This window comes from Conger conger, chromosome 14 (assembly GCF_963514075.1).
Source record: "Conger conger chromosome 14, fConCon1.1, whole genome shotgun sequence".
NCBI lineage: Eukaryota > Metazoa > Chordata > Actinopteri > Anguilliformes > Congridae > Conger > Conger conger.
The window spans coordinates 42866665-42883285 of record NC_083773.1 but is presented as its reverse complement, the minus strand read 5'-3'; the positions used below and the strand labels follow the sequence as shown (position 1 = coordinate 42883285).

At 47.1% G+C, this 16621-nt stretch overlaps 1 protein-coding gene across 2 annotated transcripts in view; it reads left to right on the top strand.

The window, feature by feature from the left end:
• dip2bb (disco-interacting protein 2 homolog Bb) overlaps positions 1 to 16621 on the top strand; it is a 57793-nt gene that overhangs the window by 13502 nt on the left and 27670 nt on the right. The window contains exons 4-17 of one of the 2 annotated variants that reach the window (XM_061219171.1): positions 750 to 875; positions 1907 to 2113; positions 2460 to 2602; positions 4620 to 4746; positions 5829 to 6026; positions 7288 to 7379; positions 8372 to 8482; positions 9617 to 9740; positions 9956 to 10065; positions 11750 to 11852; positions 12287 to 12351; positions 13002 to 13095; positions 13556 to 13675; positions 14907 to 15021. In XM_061219171.1, the coding sequence (XP_061075155.1) occupies positions 750 to 875; positions 1907 to 2113; positions 2460 to 2602; positions 4620 to 4746; positions 5829 to 6026; positions 7288 to 7379; positions 8372 to 8482; positions 9617 to 9740; positions 9956 to 10065; positions 11750 to 11852; positions 12287 to 12351; positions 13002 to 13095; positions 13556 to 13675; positions 14907 to 15021 (1735 nt within the window). The remainder of the gene's footprint in view (positions 1 to 749; positions 876 to 1906; positions 2114 to 2459; positions 2603 to 4619; positions 4747 to 5828; positions 6027 to 7287; positions 7380 to 8371; positions 8483 to 9616; positions 9741 to 9955; positions 10066 to 11749; positions 11853 to 12286; positions 12352 to 13001; positions 13096 to 13555; positions 13676 to 14906; positions 15022 to 16621) is intronic. The other variant, XM_061219172.1, reaches the window with a different exon arrangement.

Genomic DNA, 16621 nt, shown 5'->3' with positions numbered 1-16621 from the left:
GCCACAGTCGCTCCTGAACATAAACATGTCAAAAAAATCACCTTTTTAATCAAGAACGACTACTTCCACTGCCAGAACTCGTGTTCGCACAAGCACTGTGTTCGCACACTTCTTCTGGGGCAAAGTGTCCTTAATTGTCTGACATGGGCGAGCTAAAGGAGCTCCTATATTGGCACAGTTTGAAACTGAAGTTCATAGTTTGCTACTGTACATGCCCCCACATCCCGCCTGCCCTTCCTGCTGAAACGTGCGTTGGTCCCTTTTTTCTTTTCTTTTTTTAAACATGAGGGGGGCAGTATAATTTAAAATTCTCCTTGAGTGGTAGCTTTGATGCAGGGTCATTATATTTCTGTAGGAAATGCTGTCTGTTACCAGTTTATTCTTTGCTCATCTTTTTGATGTTTGTGTCTGTGTGCCTGTGTATGTTGTTTGTGTCTGTATGCCTGTGTGCGATGTTTGTGTTTATGTGCCTGTGTGTGTTTATGTGTGCCTGTGTGTGTTTATGTGAGCCTGTGTGTGTTTATGTGTGCCTGTGTGTGGTGTGTGTGTGCCTGTGTGTGTTTATGTGTGCCTGTGTGTGGTGTATGTGTGCCTGTGTGTGTTTATGTGAGCCTGTGTGTGTTTATGTGTGCCTGTGTGTGGTGTGTGTGTACCTGTGTGTGTTTATGTGAGCCTGTGTGTGTTTATGTGTGCCTGTGTGTGGTGTGTGTGTACCTGTGTGTGTTTATGTGTGCCTGTGTGTTTTACAGATATCCACTCTGAGGCAGTGCAGGCAGCTCTGGCTCTGCACAAAGCACAGAAGATGGCCCTGCCCATGCCCACCAAGCGCAGGACTGCCAACACCCACCCCCGGGCCCCCACCTCCACCCCTCCTGGTATGTACCCCCCCCCCCCCCCCGGGCCCCTAACTCCACCCCTCCTGGTCAGGTGTGTGTTCGCGGACAGGTCTGGTCTGGTCTGGTCTGTGTATGCTATCAGGTGTGTGTATACAGACCTGTCTTGTGTGTGTGGTCAGGTCCATATGTGCGGTCGGGTGTGTATAAGCGGAGTGTATCCGTACAGGTGAGTGTATACGGTCAGGTGTGTGTAAGTGGAGGGTACCCTTACAGGTGATTGTATACGGTCAGGTGTGTGTAAGTGGAGGGTACCCTTACAGGTGATTGTATACGGTCAGGTGTGTGTAAGTGGAGGGTACCCTTACAGGTGATTGTATACGGTCAGGTGTGTGTAAGTGGAGGGTACCCTTACAGGTGATTGTATACGGTCAGGTGTGTGTAAGTGGAGGGTACCCTTACAGGTGATTGTATACGGTCAGGTGTGTGTAAGTGGAGGGTACCCTTACAGGTGATTGTATACGGTCTGGTGTGTGTAAGTGGAGGGTACCCTTACAGGTGATTGTATACGGTCTGGTGTGTGTAAGTGGAGGGTACCCTTACAGGTGATTGTATACGGTCAGGTGTGTGTAAGTGGAGGGTACCCTTACAGGTGATTGTATACGGTCAGGTGTGTGTAAGTGGAGGGTACCCTTACAGGTGATTGTATACGGTCAGGTGTGTGTAAGTGGAGGGTACCCTTACAGGTGATTGTATACGGTCTGGTGTGTGTAAGTGGAGGGTACCCTTACAGGTGATTGTATACGGTCTGGTGTGTGTAAGTGGAGGGTACCCTTACAGGTGATTGTATACGGTCAGGTGTGTGTAAGTGGAGTGTATCCATACAGGTGATTGTATACGGTCAGGTGTGTGAGCGGAGTGTATCCGTACAGGTGACTGTGTACCGTCAGGTGTGTGAGCGGAGTGTATCCGTACAGGTGACTGTGTACGGTCAGGTGTGTGAGCGGAGTGTATCCGTACAGGTGACTGTGTACCGTCAGGTGCGCGTTCCGATGCGTCTCCCTCTCTCACAGACACCTCCTCGGCGTCGGAGGACGAGGGCTCGTTGCGCCGGCGGGCCTCGCTGAACGCCGTGCAGAACGACTGCTGGATCAACCGCTCCCTGCAGCCCTCCTCCACCTCCTCCTCCGCCTCCTCCACCCTGTCGCACGGCGAGGGCAAGCCCCCGCCCGCCGTGCTCCCCGCCGTGCTGGCCGACGTGCTGGCCCACACCCGCATCGGTGAGCCCCGCCTGAAGCCCTGTCGCGCGCTCGCACGCCTGCCTACCGCTGGCCTTTTGTGGCTCCGTGCGGTCTCTTGCCCTATATGAGGATGCTTTCTTAAAAAAGAAAAAAAACCCATAAACAAATCCCCCTGATTTGATTAGCAAAGACGGAGGTGTGAGATTACCCTTTTTGACACAACCATCTGCCTCCAGGATGCTGTTGAGGGTAAAAAAATATGGCTTAGCGTGTTCTTGGCACATACGCGGGTATTGCAGGGTTTTTCTGACGCATACGCGGGTATTGCAGGGTGTTGTCCGTCCTTCTGTCTGCTCGGTAAATGGCTTTGTGTTCCGCTCAGCAGAGAACACCAGCGTGCCCCCTGATGTGACGTCGATGGCGGTGCCGGAACAGGGCGTCCGGGTCGACCCGTCGCCCATCCCTCCCGTCCGTGCCGTGAGCCGGGTCCCGAACCGCTCCAGCCTCATGGAGACCGCCGACGGTAAAGACCTGCGACACACTGTCGCTTTCTGTTCTTACTGTTCTTTAACTGCTTTCTGCTCCTCGTACTGTTCTTTAACTCTGCTTTCTGTTCCTCTTACTGTTTTTTTACTCTGCTTTCTGTTCCACTTACTGTTCTGTAACTGCTTTCTGTTCCTCTTACTGTTCTTTAAATCTGCATTCTGTTATTCTTACTGTTCTTTAACTCTGCATTCTGTTATTCTTACTGTTCTTTAACTCTGCATTCTGTTCCTTTTTTTCTTCTTTAAATCTGTTAAATCTGTTTTTTAACTCGCCTTTCTGCTCCTCTATTCCTTTACAAGAAAATTTGTAAAGAAGAAGTTTTTGATTTTGTGATTGCGGGCCCGGCAGGGGGCGGAGTAGTTAAATTAATTAGCTAACTAGTGTCATGATTGCAGCAAGAAATGTAAAAAAAAAAAAAAAACTTGCTTGGGTCTTTCATTTCCAAACAAGTGTCCAGATTTTGAAATACAAGCCCAAAAAACCACAACTGTAACTTCACAAAGACATGTCCAAGCGGACTTGGCAACTGCAGCGACTGTGCGATTCTGCTCATCCCCTTCTCACACGAGCAGAATGAACATGGTCGGGAGGCGTAGAGCGACGTGCCTCCCGTGTGAGCCCTGTGTGGGGAACACGGCTGTTTCAATAGCTCGTCTCAAAGCCATTCATGGGATGTAAAATCAAAAGATAATATAATCATAAAAATTCAGTACATAAGTTTAACGGCCAATAAGCCTAATTATTGCTTAATTATTTATTTTATTTAACTATGTGTTAAGTGTTTACTTTAAACTTAAAGCAGGTAAAAACTGATAAGTGTAATTTCTGTCACCTCACTCTAATTAATATAAAAATCAGCATACTATTATTTAATGATTGGTGGGAAGATAGAAAAGTGAGTTGGAAATTCAGGTTTTTTTTGTTCACCCAAACTGTGGCCAGTATGTTGAAATCTCCAGTTATGAGCATTTTGCTAACAAATATATTTTTTTCTTCTGACTCTTTTTCCACCCCTGTTTTATTTCATTTGACTGGCAGTAAGAAAAGGTAATGCAAAACTAAACTAGCGACTCTCAGATCTCCCATAAGTTAGTCAAACAAGTGTGTGTGTGTGTGTGTGTGTGTGTGTGTGTGTGTGTGTGTGTGTGTGTGTGTGTGCGTGCTAGCTAGCCTGAGTTTAGCAGGCATTCCTTCTCCTTACAAGAACACCATTGCTCCTATAAAACAAATGACCCTTTTTTGTCAAGCCCTTTCAGAAGATGACCCTCTTATGTTCAGTTAATATTCAGAATAAAGTTTTGTGATGACGTTTAGTTGTCTTGACCCTTGTTGCGTGGTCCCCCTGAGACTGGATGATGGTAAGGTGTGTGTGTGCGTGTGTGCATGCGTGCGGGTGTGTGCGTGTGTGCGTGTGTGCATGCGTGCATGCATGCGTCTGTGTGTCTGTGTGTGTATGGGTGTGTGTATGGGTGTGCGTGCGTCTGTGTGTGTGTATGGGTGTACATTTGTATCTGTGTGTGCAAGTGTGTGTGTATGGGTGTATATATGTGTGTGTCTGTGTCTGTGTCTGTGTCTGTGTCTGTGTCTGTGTGTGTGTGCGGATGCGGGTGTGGGTGTATGTATGTATGTATGTATGTATGTGTGGGTGTGTGTATGTATGTGTGTGTGTGGGTGGGTGTGTGTGTGTGTGTGTGTGTGTGGGTGTGTGTGCGGGTGTATGTGTATGTATATGTGTATGTGTGTGTGGGTGTGTGTGTGTGTGCGGGTGTGGGTGTATGTATGTATGTATGTATGTATGTATGTGTGTGTGTGTGTGTGTGTGTGTGTGTGTATGTATGTGTGGGTGTGTGTATATATGTCTGTGTGTGTGTACGTGTGCGGGTGTGGGTGTATGTATGTATGTATGTGTGGGTGTGTATATGTATGTGTGTGTGTGGGTGTGTGTGCGGGTGTATGTGTATGTATATGTGTATGTGTATGTGTGACCCGGGTTCTCGTCTCTCCAGGTGTTCCTGTTCACAGCAGGGTTTCCACCAAGATCCAGCAGCTGCTCAACACCCTGAAGCGCCCCAAGAGGCCTCCTCTCAGCGAGTTCTTTGTGGACGATGCCGAAGAGATTGTGGAGGGTAAGCCGGTTCTGTGGGAAGTGTGTAGCCTGATGGGTCTCTATGCTCCCCCCACGTGAGGATGGGATGCGAGTTAAAGAGCTTATTGTGGTCCACTTTCCCTTATTCTTGCTGGCTTGACCTGTAATGTCCTTGGGGATATAACACCTGCCCGTAAAACCAGTATGTTCAGAACTTTAACACTCTGACACAGTAAACCAGCATGTTCAGGACTTCAACACTCTGACACAGTAAACCAGTATGTTCAGGACTTTAACACTCTGACACAGTAAACCAGTATGTTCAGGACTTTAACACTCTGACACAGTAAACCAATATGTTCAGGACTTTAACACTCTGACACAGTAAACCAGTATGTTCAGGACTTTAACACTCTGACACAGTAAACCAGTATGTCGGGGACCTCAGCACACTGATGCAGTAAAGGCCCTGTCTGCCCGGGGTATGTGGCACAGCGATAGCTGGCTCTTAGCGGTCACTTTTAAATTCTGACCAGCGACAGGTAATGTAATGTGTATGGTTGCACGATGCTAGCTAACCAGATATTAGTTTATCGCTGTCCTTTTGTTTCCACGATCGCCCATATTAATTACCTGTATGGAATGTGCTGCCATTTTCTTCAGTAGCTCTCTGATTCAATAGCTGTCTTATGATCTGCTCTGTTGTTTATGTTTTCTCCGTTTTTTTTGTCTTGCCATTCTGTTGTTCCTCTGTCTTCTGAGTGGTATTTAATCACACCATCTGAGAAAGGTTGCCATAAGGTTTACTCGGTTGACTGATTGTGCTTGGAACACACAAGATTATTGATCAAGCCTTTCTCCGTGTCTCCCCAAATCCCCCTGCTCCCTCTCCCTCTCCCTGCTCCCTGCTCCCTGCTCCCTCTCCCTCTCCCTCTCCCTCTCCCTCTCCCTGCTCCCTGCTCCCTCTCCCTCTCCCTCTCCCTCTCCCTCTCCCTGCTCCCTGCTCCCTGCTCCCTCTCCCTCTCCCTCTCCCTCTCCCTGCTCCCTCTCCCTCTCCCTCTCCCTCTCCCTCTCCCTGCTCCCTGCTCCCTCTCCCTGCTCCCTCTCCCTCTCCCTCTCCAGTCCCCCTGCCCGACCCCCACACCCCCAGGCCGGAAGGCCGGCAGATCATCCCGGTGAAGGGGGAGCCTCTGGGCGTGGTCAGTAACTGGCCCCCGGCACTCCAGGCCTCCCTGGCTCGCTGGGGGGCCTCACAGGCCAAGAGCCCCGCCCTCACCGCCCTCGACATCACCGGCAAGACCCTCTATACGCTGACCTATGGTAAACCCTCTCGTCTCAATGCTCCTTATGCAGCCCTTTACAGTGGAACGTTGTCGTAGCTTTGCTCGTCAGTCTCAGACCCTCACTCTGCTATGGAAAAGTATTTTTGTATTTTTGTATTTTTTCATGAAATAATTGAAATGATTTTTTAAAAATGTGTTCTGCGTTTACTCAGGTTCCCTGTGTCTAATATTATATTTTGCCGACAGATGTGAAACCATTCTGTGTGAGAAATATGCAATAATAGAGGAAACCAGGAAGGGGGCAAAAACTTTTTTATGGGACTGACAGTCCGCCCTTGAGGTCTGCTTTATTATAAACCAAGGGCCAATCACTAACTGCTGTATTATGAACCAATGGCCAGTCACTGCTTCTGATGAATCATGATCTCTTGTTGTTTCAGTAAGAACTGTCAGTTCAAACATAACTGGCTAAATATTGCTTGAACAGATTGCAAAGTAACGCATTTCACGTTCCAGACTCCCTAGAGATGTCAATTCTGGGGCCAATACTGATATCATACTTAATTGCTTTAGCACCAGGGCGTGTCACATTTTGTCAAGTCATGTTTTAATAACTTGTCTGAAATTCCATTGTGTAAAAGCCAAGCTCGTGGTAGTTCTTGCTTTTTGAGTATAGTAAGGTGCTTACATTTTGGCTGTTATTCATTTAATCTACAAGGCCCAAGTTCTTATCTCTGTGGACATTCCTAGCACGTTCCTGGAACTGTACTTCCCTCTAGGGTCTTCCAGCATACTTGTGCCTGGTTATGGTTTTGTACTTTCTTGTTTGTGGCTCTGGATATGTGTCTGCCAAATGCCTGCAATGTAATAATGTAAATGAAAGATCAATGAAATTCAAGCTGTTGTGCATTTTCTGGAATCAATGTTCTTTTATTCTAAGCAAACCGTTCCTAGCCAGTCTGGTTGTAATTTGAGGGCTTGATTTAAATGAAAAAAAAGGACGTGTGCTCTTTATTTCTTTATTCGGTTATTATAAGATAATTTGTTTACAATTAAGGTCCATGGAAACTGCCCTTGAATTTTTCTCCAGGCACACTGCAGCTTTTCAGTGATTCTGATCGTGTGTGTGTGTGTGTGTGTGTGTGTGTGTGTGTGTGTGTGTGTGTGTGTGTGTGTGTGTGTCTGTGTCTGTGTCTGTGTCTGTGTCTGTGTGTGTGTGTGTGTGTGTGTGTGTGTGTCTGTGTGTCTGTGTGTGTCTGTGTGTGTGCATGTGTGCGTGGGCCTCCCCATGTCCCTAGGGAAACTGTGGAGCCGCAGTGTGAAGTTGGCATTCACCCTCCTCAACAGACTGGGCGCTAAGAACGAGCAGGTGCTGAAGCCAGGAGATCGGGTAGGAGACCAGTTACAGAATGTCCAGTCCACAGCTCAGTGACTGTCATGCCCCTGAGTGAATATGAACACGTTTCTGTCAGATGTAATTCGTGCAGAGTCCATCTGAGCCAACATGACCTGGGATTGCTTTTCTGAATGAGTTTTATTACACTTTCAATTGCAGTAAATGGACACATTACACTGAACTGATTCCAATGAATTCAATTGCACATTGCATTGAACTGATTACACTGACTTCACTTACTCATTACACTGCACTGATTAGACTGACTTCATTCACGCATTACACTGAATTATTTGGGGACAGTCATTACCTTTTGATTCACATGAAATGACTGATTTATGAGGTGTGTTGGAAAACTCAGAAATAACTGTAAGTGAGTCATACCTTTCGCAATCTGGGAATAAGGGAAATTTCCTGGGGAATCAAGTCACTCATATTAAACTGATATAATGTTAATTTGCAGATTGTGTGAGATTTGGCTGACCCATTCCTGGGTATGTTAATGTGCAGAGTGTGTGAGATTTGGCTGACCCATGCCTGGGTATGTTAATGTGCAGAGTGTGTGAGATTTGGCTGACCCAGGCCTGGGTATGTTAATGTGCAGAGTGTGTGAGATTTGGCTGACCCAGGCCTGGGTATGTTAATGTGCAGAGTGTGTGAGATTTGGCTGACCCATTCCTGGGTATGTTAATGTGCAGAGTGTGTGAGATTTGGCTGACCCATGCCTGGGTATGTTAATGTGCAGAGTGTGTGAGATTTGGCTGACCCGTGCCTGGGTATGTTAATGTGCAGAGTGTGTGAGATTTGGCTGACTCATACCTGGGTATGTTAATGTGCAGAGTGTGTGAGATTTGGCTGACCCGTGCCTGGGTATGTTAATGTGCAGAGTGTGTGAGATTTGGCTGACTCATACCTGGGTATGTTAATGTGCAGAGTGTGTGAGATTTGGCTGACCCGTGCCGGGTATATTCTTCCTCTCTCTGCAGGTGGCACTGGTCTATCCTAACAGTGACCCGGGGATGTTCTGGGTGGCCTTTTATGGCTGCCTGCTCGCAGAGGTCATCCCAGTGCCAATAGAGGTGCCGCTCTCTCGAAAAGTAAGGGTCTTTACCGCTTTCTAACCAAATGGGTCCGAATCTGTCGCGCAGGACAAAGTGAAGGTAGCTTCACGTGTGTGTACGTGTGTGCATGCGTGGATTACACTGCTGCAGCCATTGCGCTGTGTGTGGTGTGCGTGTCGTTGACCGTGTGTTTGAGTTTTAGATGACTTCTCTGTGTGTTTGGGTTTTAGATGACTTCTCTGTGTGTTTGAGTTTTAGATGGCTTCTCTGTGTGTTTGGGTTTTAGATGACTTCTCTGTGTGTTTGAGTTTTAGATGACTTCTCTGTGTGTTTGAGTTTTAGATGGCTTCTCTGTGTGTTTGGGTTTTAGATGGCTTCTCTGTGTGTTTGGGTTTTAGATGACTTCTCTGTGTGTTTGGGTTTTAGATGGCTTCTCTGTGTGTTTGGGTTTTAGATGACTTCTCTGTGTGTTTGGGTTTTAGATGGCTTCTCTGTGTGTTTGGGTTTTAGATTACCTCTCTGTGTGTGGGTTTTAGATGGCTTCTCTGTGTGTTTGGGTTTTAGATGAGGTTTCTGTGTGTTTGGGTTTTAGATGGCTTCTCTGTGTGTGGGTTTTAGATGACTTCTCTGTGTGTTTGGGTTTTAGATGACTTCTCTGTGTGTGGGTTTTAGATGAGTTCTCTGTGTGTTTGGGTTTTAGATGAGTTCTCTGTGTGTTTGGGTTTTAGATGACTTCTCTGTGTGTGGGTTTTAGATGAGTTCTCTGTGTGTTTGGGTTTTAGATGAGTTCTCTGTGTGTTTGGGTTTTAGATGAGTTCTCTGTGTGTGGGTTTTAGATGACTTCTCTGTGTGTTTGGGTTTTAGATGGCTTCTCTGTGTGTTTGGGTTTTAGATGGCTTCTCTGTGTGTTTGGGTTTTAGATGACTTCTCTGTGTGTTTGGGTTTTAGATGACTTCTCTGTGTGTTTGGGTTTTAGATGGCTTCTCTGTGTGTTTGGGTTTTAGATGACTTCTCTGTGTGTTTGGGTTTTAGATGACTTCTCTGTGTGTTTGGGTTTTAGATGAGTTCTCTGTGTGTTTGGGTTTTAGATGGCTTCTCTGTGTGTTTGGGTTTTAGATGGCTTCTCTGTGTGTTTGGGTTTTAGATGAGTTCTCTGTGTTTGGTTGCCAGGATGCAGGGAGTCAGCAGATTGGGTTCTTGCTGGGGAGCTGTGGTGTGAGCCTGGCACTGACCAGTGAAGTCTGTCTGAAGGGACTGCCCAAGACCCCCACTGGGGAAATACTGCAGTTCAGAGGTCAGTGGATAAAGCGCCAAACGGCACGGATATTGCCGTAGAAAGCCCAGGAATAAATTAAAAACTGAAAACGTTGTATCAGTAATGTTCCCGGCCATTCTTCGCCCTCCAGGCAGCTCTCTGTCCCCCTGATTTGGGAAATGCTTGTTTGGACGATCACAGCATACCTGGCCGTTGGTTTGGATGTTGTCGCTCATGTCCCACGACTCTTGCAGGCTGGCCACTGCTGAAGTGGGTAGTAACCGACTCCAAATACCTGACAAAACCCTCCAAGGACTGGCAGCCCCACATACCCACAGCCAACACTGACCCTGCCTACATCGAGGTGAGACCCCACACACCCCCAACACTGACCCTGCCTACATCGAGACCCCACACACCCCCAACACTGACCCTGCCTACATTGAGACCCCACACACCCCGAACACTGACCCGGCCTCATCGAGGTGAATCAACACTTGCCCAACTCAGTAAGAACCTGCTTAAGCCAGATAGTGTCTTATGAGTGTAAACTAGTTTTTGTTTAATTTAAATTTAACAGACAACCAATGAAAAGATTCTGTATGCGGTAACGCTTAATTTTACAGCCCGTTAATTACATAGTACTTACCGGATAAGTGCACAGCTACTTGCCTAATTATTGTAATTATTAGGTTCAGTAAGTACTTTGATTTCAGTGGTAGGTACTATGAAACAGTCACTAAGTACCATATGTAAGGATTGTGCAAGTACATTTTACAGCGCATTTCATAGTACTTACCTCTGAAATCAAACATCTAAATGGTTACCTAATAAGTACCTGGTATTTACCCAGTAAGTACTAATTAACGGGCTGTAAAATAAGGCGTTACCAAATGCTCAAATCTTTTCTTGAAGCAGCCAGATTCTGTACAGTTTTGAGACGCTGGTTGGCTGTACTAGTGCATCCAGACAATAAAGCATCAGTGTAGTCCAGCCTAGAGGCTACAAAGCCATTAACCAGCTTTCTGCATTCAGCAGGGACAATATCTTCCTCAATTAGAAATGTTCCTCGGGTGGAAGAAGGCCTCTCTGTTAATGTGGGCCTGAAACAAAGACTGTATTGGCTTAGACAGAGAAGCTGTCTAGATTTAAGGAAAGTTTAAAGGCCCACACACATTTTTTGTGTTTTTAGCCATTGCTTTTCATATCATCCTGGAGCTTTTGATTTGTGTTCCATACTGATCAAAGTAAAACAATTGCAATTTTGGTAGACGTATCCATATTTTAGGGTCTAACTCCATAGCTATTTTTAATAGCTGTTTGTATACATGACGTATATTTTTGCATAATTATCGGATGACGTTGCTAAATGTTAGCACCGAGCTGACCAAGTGGGCGGAGGGGGAGGGGCAATTGGGCTCTGGTTGCAGGGTTAGAGACTTAAAAATGAAAAAAATAAAAATAAAAAAAACCTACGTCACTGCTCTTTGCAAACATTTTGTGCCCACTTCAGACACTAAAACCAGGAAGAGAAAGCTGGTGTGTGTGGGCCTTTAAGAATTTCTCTCTGAGATTTGAGTCTTACCACTAAAAACAAGGAAGAAAAGTACTTTTCAAAAAAGTAAGAGCAGGTTTTAAAGTAAAGCCCAGTCTCCACCAAACAGCCGAGACGAGACTAGACAAGACTAGAGAAATCTTGGAACATGTTTAAATATCAAAATGTCCGTGAGTATGGACTAGGCAGTCCACACCAAAGTGCCGAGTAAACGAATAATCTGTTTCCATGATGACCTGAGCTAACTGTAACCTTAAATCAGTAATTGTTCTAAACCTCCGGGCTTAAGACTCGACATGCTCAGCTTTCGAAACGTCAGCTACCGAGAGTTGATGTTCTAAAACCGGACTGTTCACACCGTCTAAAGACGTTCTAAAGCGGTCTTGTGGCGTCTCGGCTGTTTGGTGGAGAAAAGTGCTTTTAGAAAGTAAGAGCAGGTTTTAAAGTCAGACTCTCTGGTCCTGATGATGCTGCTCTTGTGTCTCCACCTCAGTACAAAGCCAGTAAGGAGGGCACGGTGATGGGCGTGGCCGTGTCCAAGATTGCCATGCTGACGCATTGCCAGGCCCTGACGCAGGCCTGCAACTACTGCGAAGGTGAGGGCCAGAACCCAGGGGCCGGTCAGGAGGCAGGGGCTCCCACTCAGGCCCCGGGCCCCTGCACGCTCCCCTGCAGGCCCCTTGGATCTGTACTGTGCTGGGGTGCCTTTCAGAAATGCTGAATTATTCAGTGCGCTCTGCGTGTCTGTGTGTGAAAACATTGCCCATGAAATATTTGTTCATCAGACAGAGGAACATGACGTGTGCTCACTTGCTGCACGTGTCGGAGAGTGCTGGACTTGTACTAGAGGCTTGTACACGACCGTGTGTGTTATACAGCCGATTATACAGGTTAATGTTGAATTTGCTGTGAGATTCTGCAAGCTTTAAAGGTGAATTTGCTCTTGCACTGTCCCTGGTGAGTGTCTGGTGGAGTCATGTGACCATGCGGTGTAATGCGCTGGGTTTGCCGTTTCTTCTCGTCTCCTCAGGAGAGACGCTGGTCAACGTGCTGGACTTTAAGAAGGACATGGGTCTGTGGCACGGCGTGCTCGCGGTAAGCAGCCAGCTGGCTCTTTGGTCTCTTAGATCATATTTCTTTCCCATTCTGAAAAACAGCTGAACCTCTGAACCATGTCGGCGTGCTTTTATGCATTTACTTGCTGCCACATGATTACTGCCTCTCTGTGGACCTTGGCCCTCTATTATTCTCTATTGGATTCCTTTGTTTTATGTATTTACTGGTTTTATTGTGCTCAACGATTGTGCTCTTTTTTCCTTATTTATCCAACATAATATATTTTGTTGGTTGTAATTTTTAATTATTATCAAATGTATAATTTTCTATTAAATCGCCAAATTTGTTGATAGGCAGAGCTAACTGCTGTTAGATCTATTTTATCAGGATATGTGGTTCTTATCTCTAGGCCACTCTGACTTTCATACCTCTTTGTCTCATCGCTGCTTGCAAATATATATTTTTATTTAGCCCAGGTCAATTCAAATTCAACTTGGAGAATCCGCTGTTAGCGATTGATTACGTTTCAGGGTGTTGCAGTATTTTGGGAATGAATATGTAACTTTTATCAATAATTCAATATCAATTTTACAGAGGATTGCACCTGCAGGGCAGGTCCACCGGTGACAGTGTTGTGTGTTGTTGGTGTAAATGGTTTGGGCGTGTGTTTTCTGGGCGTGTGTTTTCAGAGCGTGATGAACCGGATCCACACTGTGAGCGTGCCCTACGCTGTGATGAAGGCCTGCCCCCTGTCCTGGGTCCAGCGCGTTCACACACACAAAGGTAGGAGGTGCTCGGGTGCAGCATACCCACAGTACCAAGGGCTGGGTGATTGGCTGTGGGCAGGATTACACTGTGATTGGCTGTGGGTATGTTTGCCGTGAGCTGATTGGCTGTGGGCAGGATTACAATGTGATTGGCTGTGGGTATGTTTGCTGTTGAGTGGCTGTGAGCTGATTGGCTGTGAGCTGGTTGGTTGTGATGTGATTGGCTGTGTGCAGGTTTGCTGTGAGCTGGTTGGCTGTGAGCTCAGTGGCTGTGAGCTGATTGGCAGTGGGCTGGTTGGCTGTGAGCTCAGTGGCTGTGAGCTGGTTGGCTGTGAGCTGATTGGCTGTGAGCTGGTTGGCTGTGAGCTGGTTGGCTGTGAGCTGATTGGCTGTGAGCTGGTTGGCTGTGAGCTGGTTGGCTGTGAGCTGATTTGTTGTGAGCTGGTTGTGTTGAAGCTCCCTCTCTCCCTGTGCAGCTCGTGTGGCCCTGGTGAAGTGCCGGGACCTGCACTGGGCCATGATGGCCCACAGAGACCAGCGCGACACCAACCTGTCTTCTCTCCGGATGCTCATCGTCGCCGATGGTGCCAACCCCTGTGAGTTTCTGAGCGCTTCTTTCCCTTCCTAAATTCAGCCCAGATCTGTCCTGATCTTTTTTGGGTTTTAATCTACATCTGCTCCATTCAGTTCCGTTATATACTCAGTGAGCACTTTATTAGGTATTTCTCTGTTTCTGTATCCTATCCACTTAGAGGTTTGAAGCAGAGATGTTTGAGAGCAGAGGTGTGTTCAGAGATGCTCTTCTGCATACTGTTTTAATGCGTGTTACTGTCACCTTCGACCAGTCTGGCCATTCTCCTCTGACCTCTCTCTTTAACAACACATTTCTGCCCACTGAACTGCTGCCCACTGGATGTTTTTTGTTTTTCATACCATTCTCTGCAAACTCTAGAAATCCAAGGAGATCAGCAGTTTCTGAGATACTCAAAAAAGTCACTTGGATCATATTTCTTTCCCATTCTGAAAAACTGCTGAACCTCTTAACCATGTCAGCATGCTTTTATGCATTCGCTTGCTGCCACACGATTGACTGATGAAATATTATAGACCTGTACATTTAACAAGCTGATGTACAGACCTACCTAATACAGTGGTGTATTTACTAGTAAAGAGCTTTTTACAGACACTGTCACAACACTGCTTTTTTTCAAAACTTATTTTAAGGCACAGCCTGTGAAGTAAGCTTTTTAGGGGTCCGAGCACAAAGTGAATAAAAGAAAAAAGAAATATATATATATTTATTATTATTATTATTATTATTATTATTATTATGCCCTGAAATGGAATGGGCAGCAAAAAAAATGAAACTTGGCAGGTGTAACTGCCTCTTTCTTCAACCGTTTGACCAATCAAGTTGAGATTTTGCATGCTGTTTTCATGTGTCACTCTCACGTTGAATGTACAGTGATAGTCATGTCTTAAAAAATGGCGGCTATCAGTCAATCAATGGTCAGTGGGCATGTGACAGCCTTAGCAATGGCAGATCATCACGCAACTTGCATGCTAGGGAACAGTATGTAACATTTTGGGACTGGAAATGATTTTACCATTCATCAAATGTGTCTTTACAGCGCAAACGTACATGATTTCTACATGCTGTTTGGGCGCTGTTAATTGCCACTTTGGGTTCTTGTCTTTGTGTTTATGTCTGTTCTTGTGTTTGTGTTTATGTCTGTTCTTGTGTTTGTGTTTATGTCTGTTCTTGTGTTTGTGTTTATGTCTGTTCTTGTGTTTGTGTTTATGTTTGTTCTTGTGTTTGCGTGGTAGGGTCGGTGTCCTCGTGCGATGCCTTCCTGAACGTGTTCCTGAATCACGGGCTGAAGCCGGAGGTTATTTGCCCCTGCGCCACGTCTCCCGAGGCCATGACTGTGGCCCTCCGCCGGTACGACCCCTCAAACCAGGCCCCTCTACCCCTCCTCCGACACGCCTTTTACCATCCAGAGCGTCCGTATGACCTCCACCCCCCTCAAACCAGGCCCCTCTACCCCTCCTCCGACACGCATTTTACCATCCAGAGCGTCCGTATGACCTCCACCCCCCTCAAACCAGGCCCCTCTACCCCTCCTCAGACACGCCTTTTACCATCCAGAGGGTCTGTATGACCTCCACCCCCCTCAAACCAGGCCCCTCTACCCCTCCTCAGACACACCTTTTACCATCCAGAGGGTCTGACCTCCACCCCCCTCAAACCAGGCCCCTCTACCCCTCCTCAGACACGCCTTTTACCATCCAGAGGGTCTGACCTCCACCCCCCTCAAACCAGGCCCCTCTACCCCTCCTCAGACACGCCTTTTACCATCCAGAGGGTCTGACCTCCACCCCCCTCAAACCAGGCCCCTCTACCCCTCCTCAGACACGCCTTTTACCATCCAGAGGGTCTGACCTCCACCCCCCTCAAACCAGGCCCCTCTACCCCTCCTCCGACACGCCTTTTACCATCCAGAGGGTCTGACCTCCACCCCCTCAAACCAGGCCCCTCTACCCCTCCTCAGACACGCCTTTTACCATCCAGAGCGTCCGTATGACCTCCACCCCCCTCAAACCAGGCCCCTCTACCCCTCCTCAGACACGCCTTTTACCATCCAGAGGGTCTGACCTCCACCCCCCTCAAACCAGGCCCCTCTACCCCTCCTCAGACACGCCTTTTACCATCCAGAGGGTCTGACCTCCACCCCCTCAAACCAGGCCCCTCTACCCCTCCTCAGACACGCCTTTTACCATCCAGAGGGTCCGTATGACCTCCACCCCCCTCAAACCAGGCCCCTCTACCCCTCCTCCGACACGCCTTTTACCATCCAGAGGGTCTGACCTCCACCCCCCTCAAACCAGGCCCCTCTACCCCTCCTCAGACACGCCTTTTACCATCCAGAGCGTCCGTATGACCTCCACCCCCCTCAAACCAGGCCCCTCTACCCCTCCTCAGACACGCCTTTTACCATCCAGAGGGTCTGACCTCCACCCCCCTCAAACCAGGCCCCTCTACCCCTCCTCAGACACGCCTTTTACCATCCAGAGGGTCTGTATGACCTCCACCCCCCTCAAACCAGGCCCCTCTACCCCTCCTCCGACACGCCTTTTACCATCCAGAGGGTCGTGATGAGACATCATTTGCTTCGTCAGTATTTTGATTTGAGGATGTTGCCTTAGTTGTATTTTTTTTTTTAGTTCCTACCTCTTTCGACATTCCAAAAAAGGTTAAAGGACACTTTTAATTAAGTTTTACTTTGGTGGGCTACTAGTGTTAATGAAAATAACGTTAGGTTAATTTAGAAAAAAGTAGATAACGGTGATCTACAAACGCAGAGTAATATTAAAAGGTGTGTGAACATTCCATTTAGCCGTGCGTATATCATGGATATTGGCATGGCTGAAAAGCAAACTGACCAATAGAGACAATGGACCAGACCTATCCGTTGTATAATATTTATGATTATGAAGTCAAGCTGGTCCACTCAAGATTCTTAGCAGCAAGCAGTAGCGGT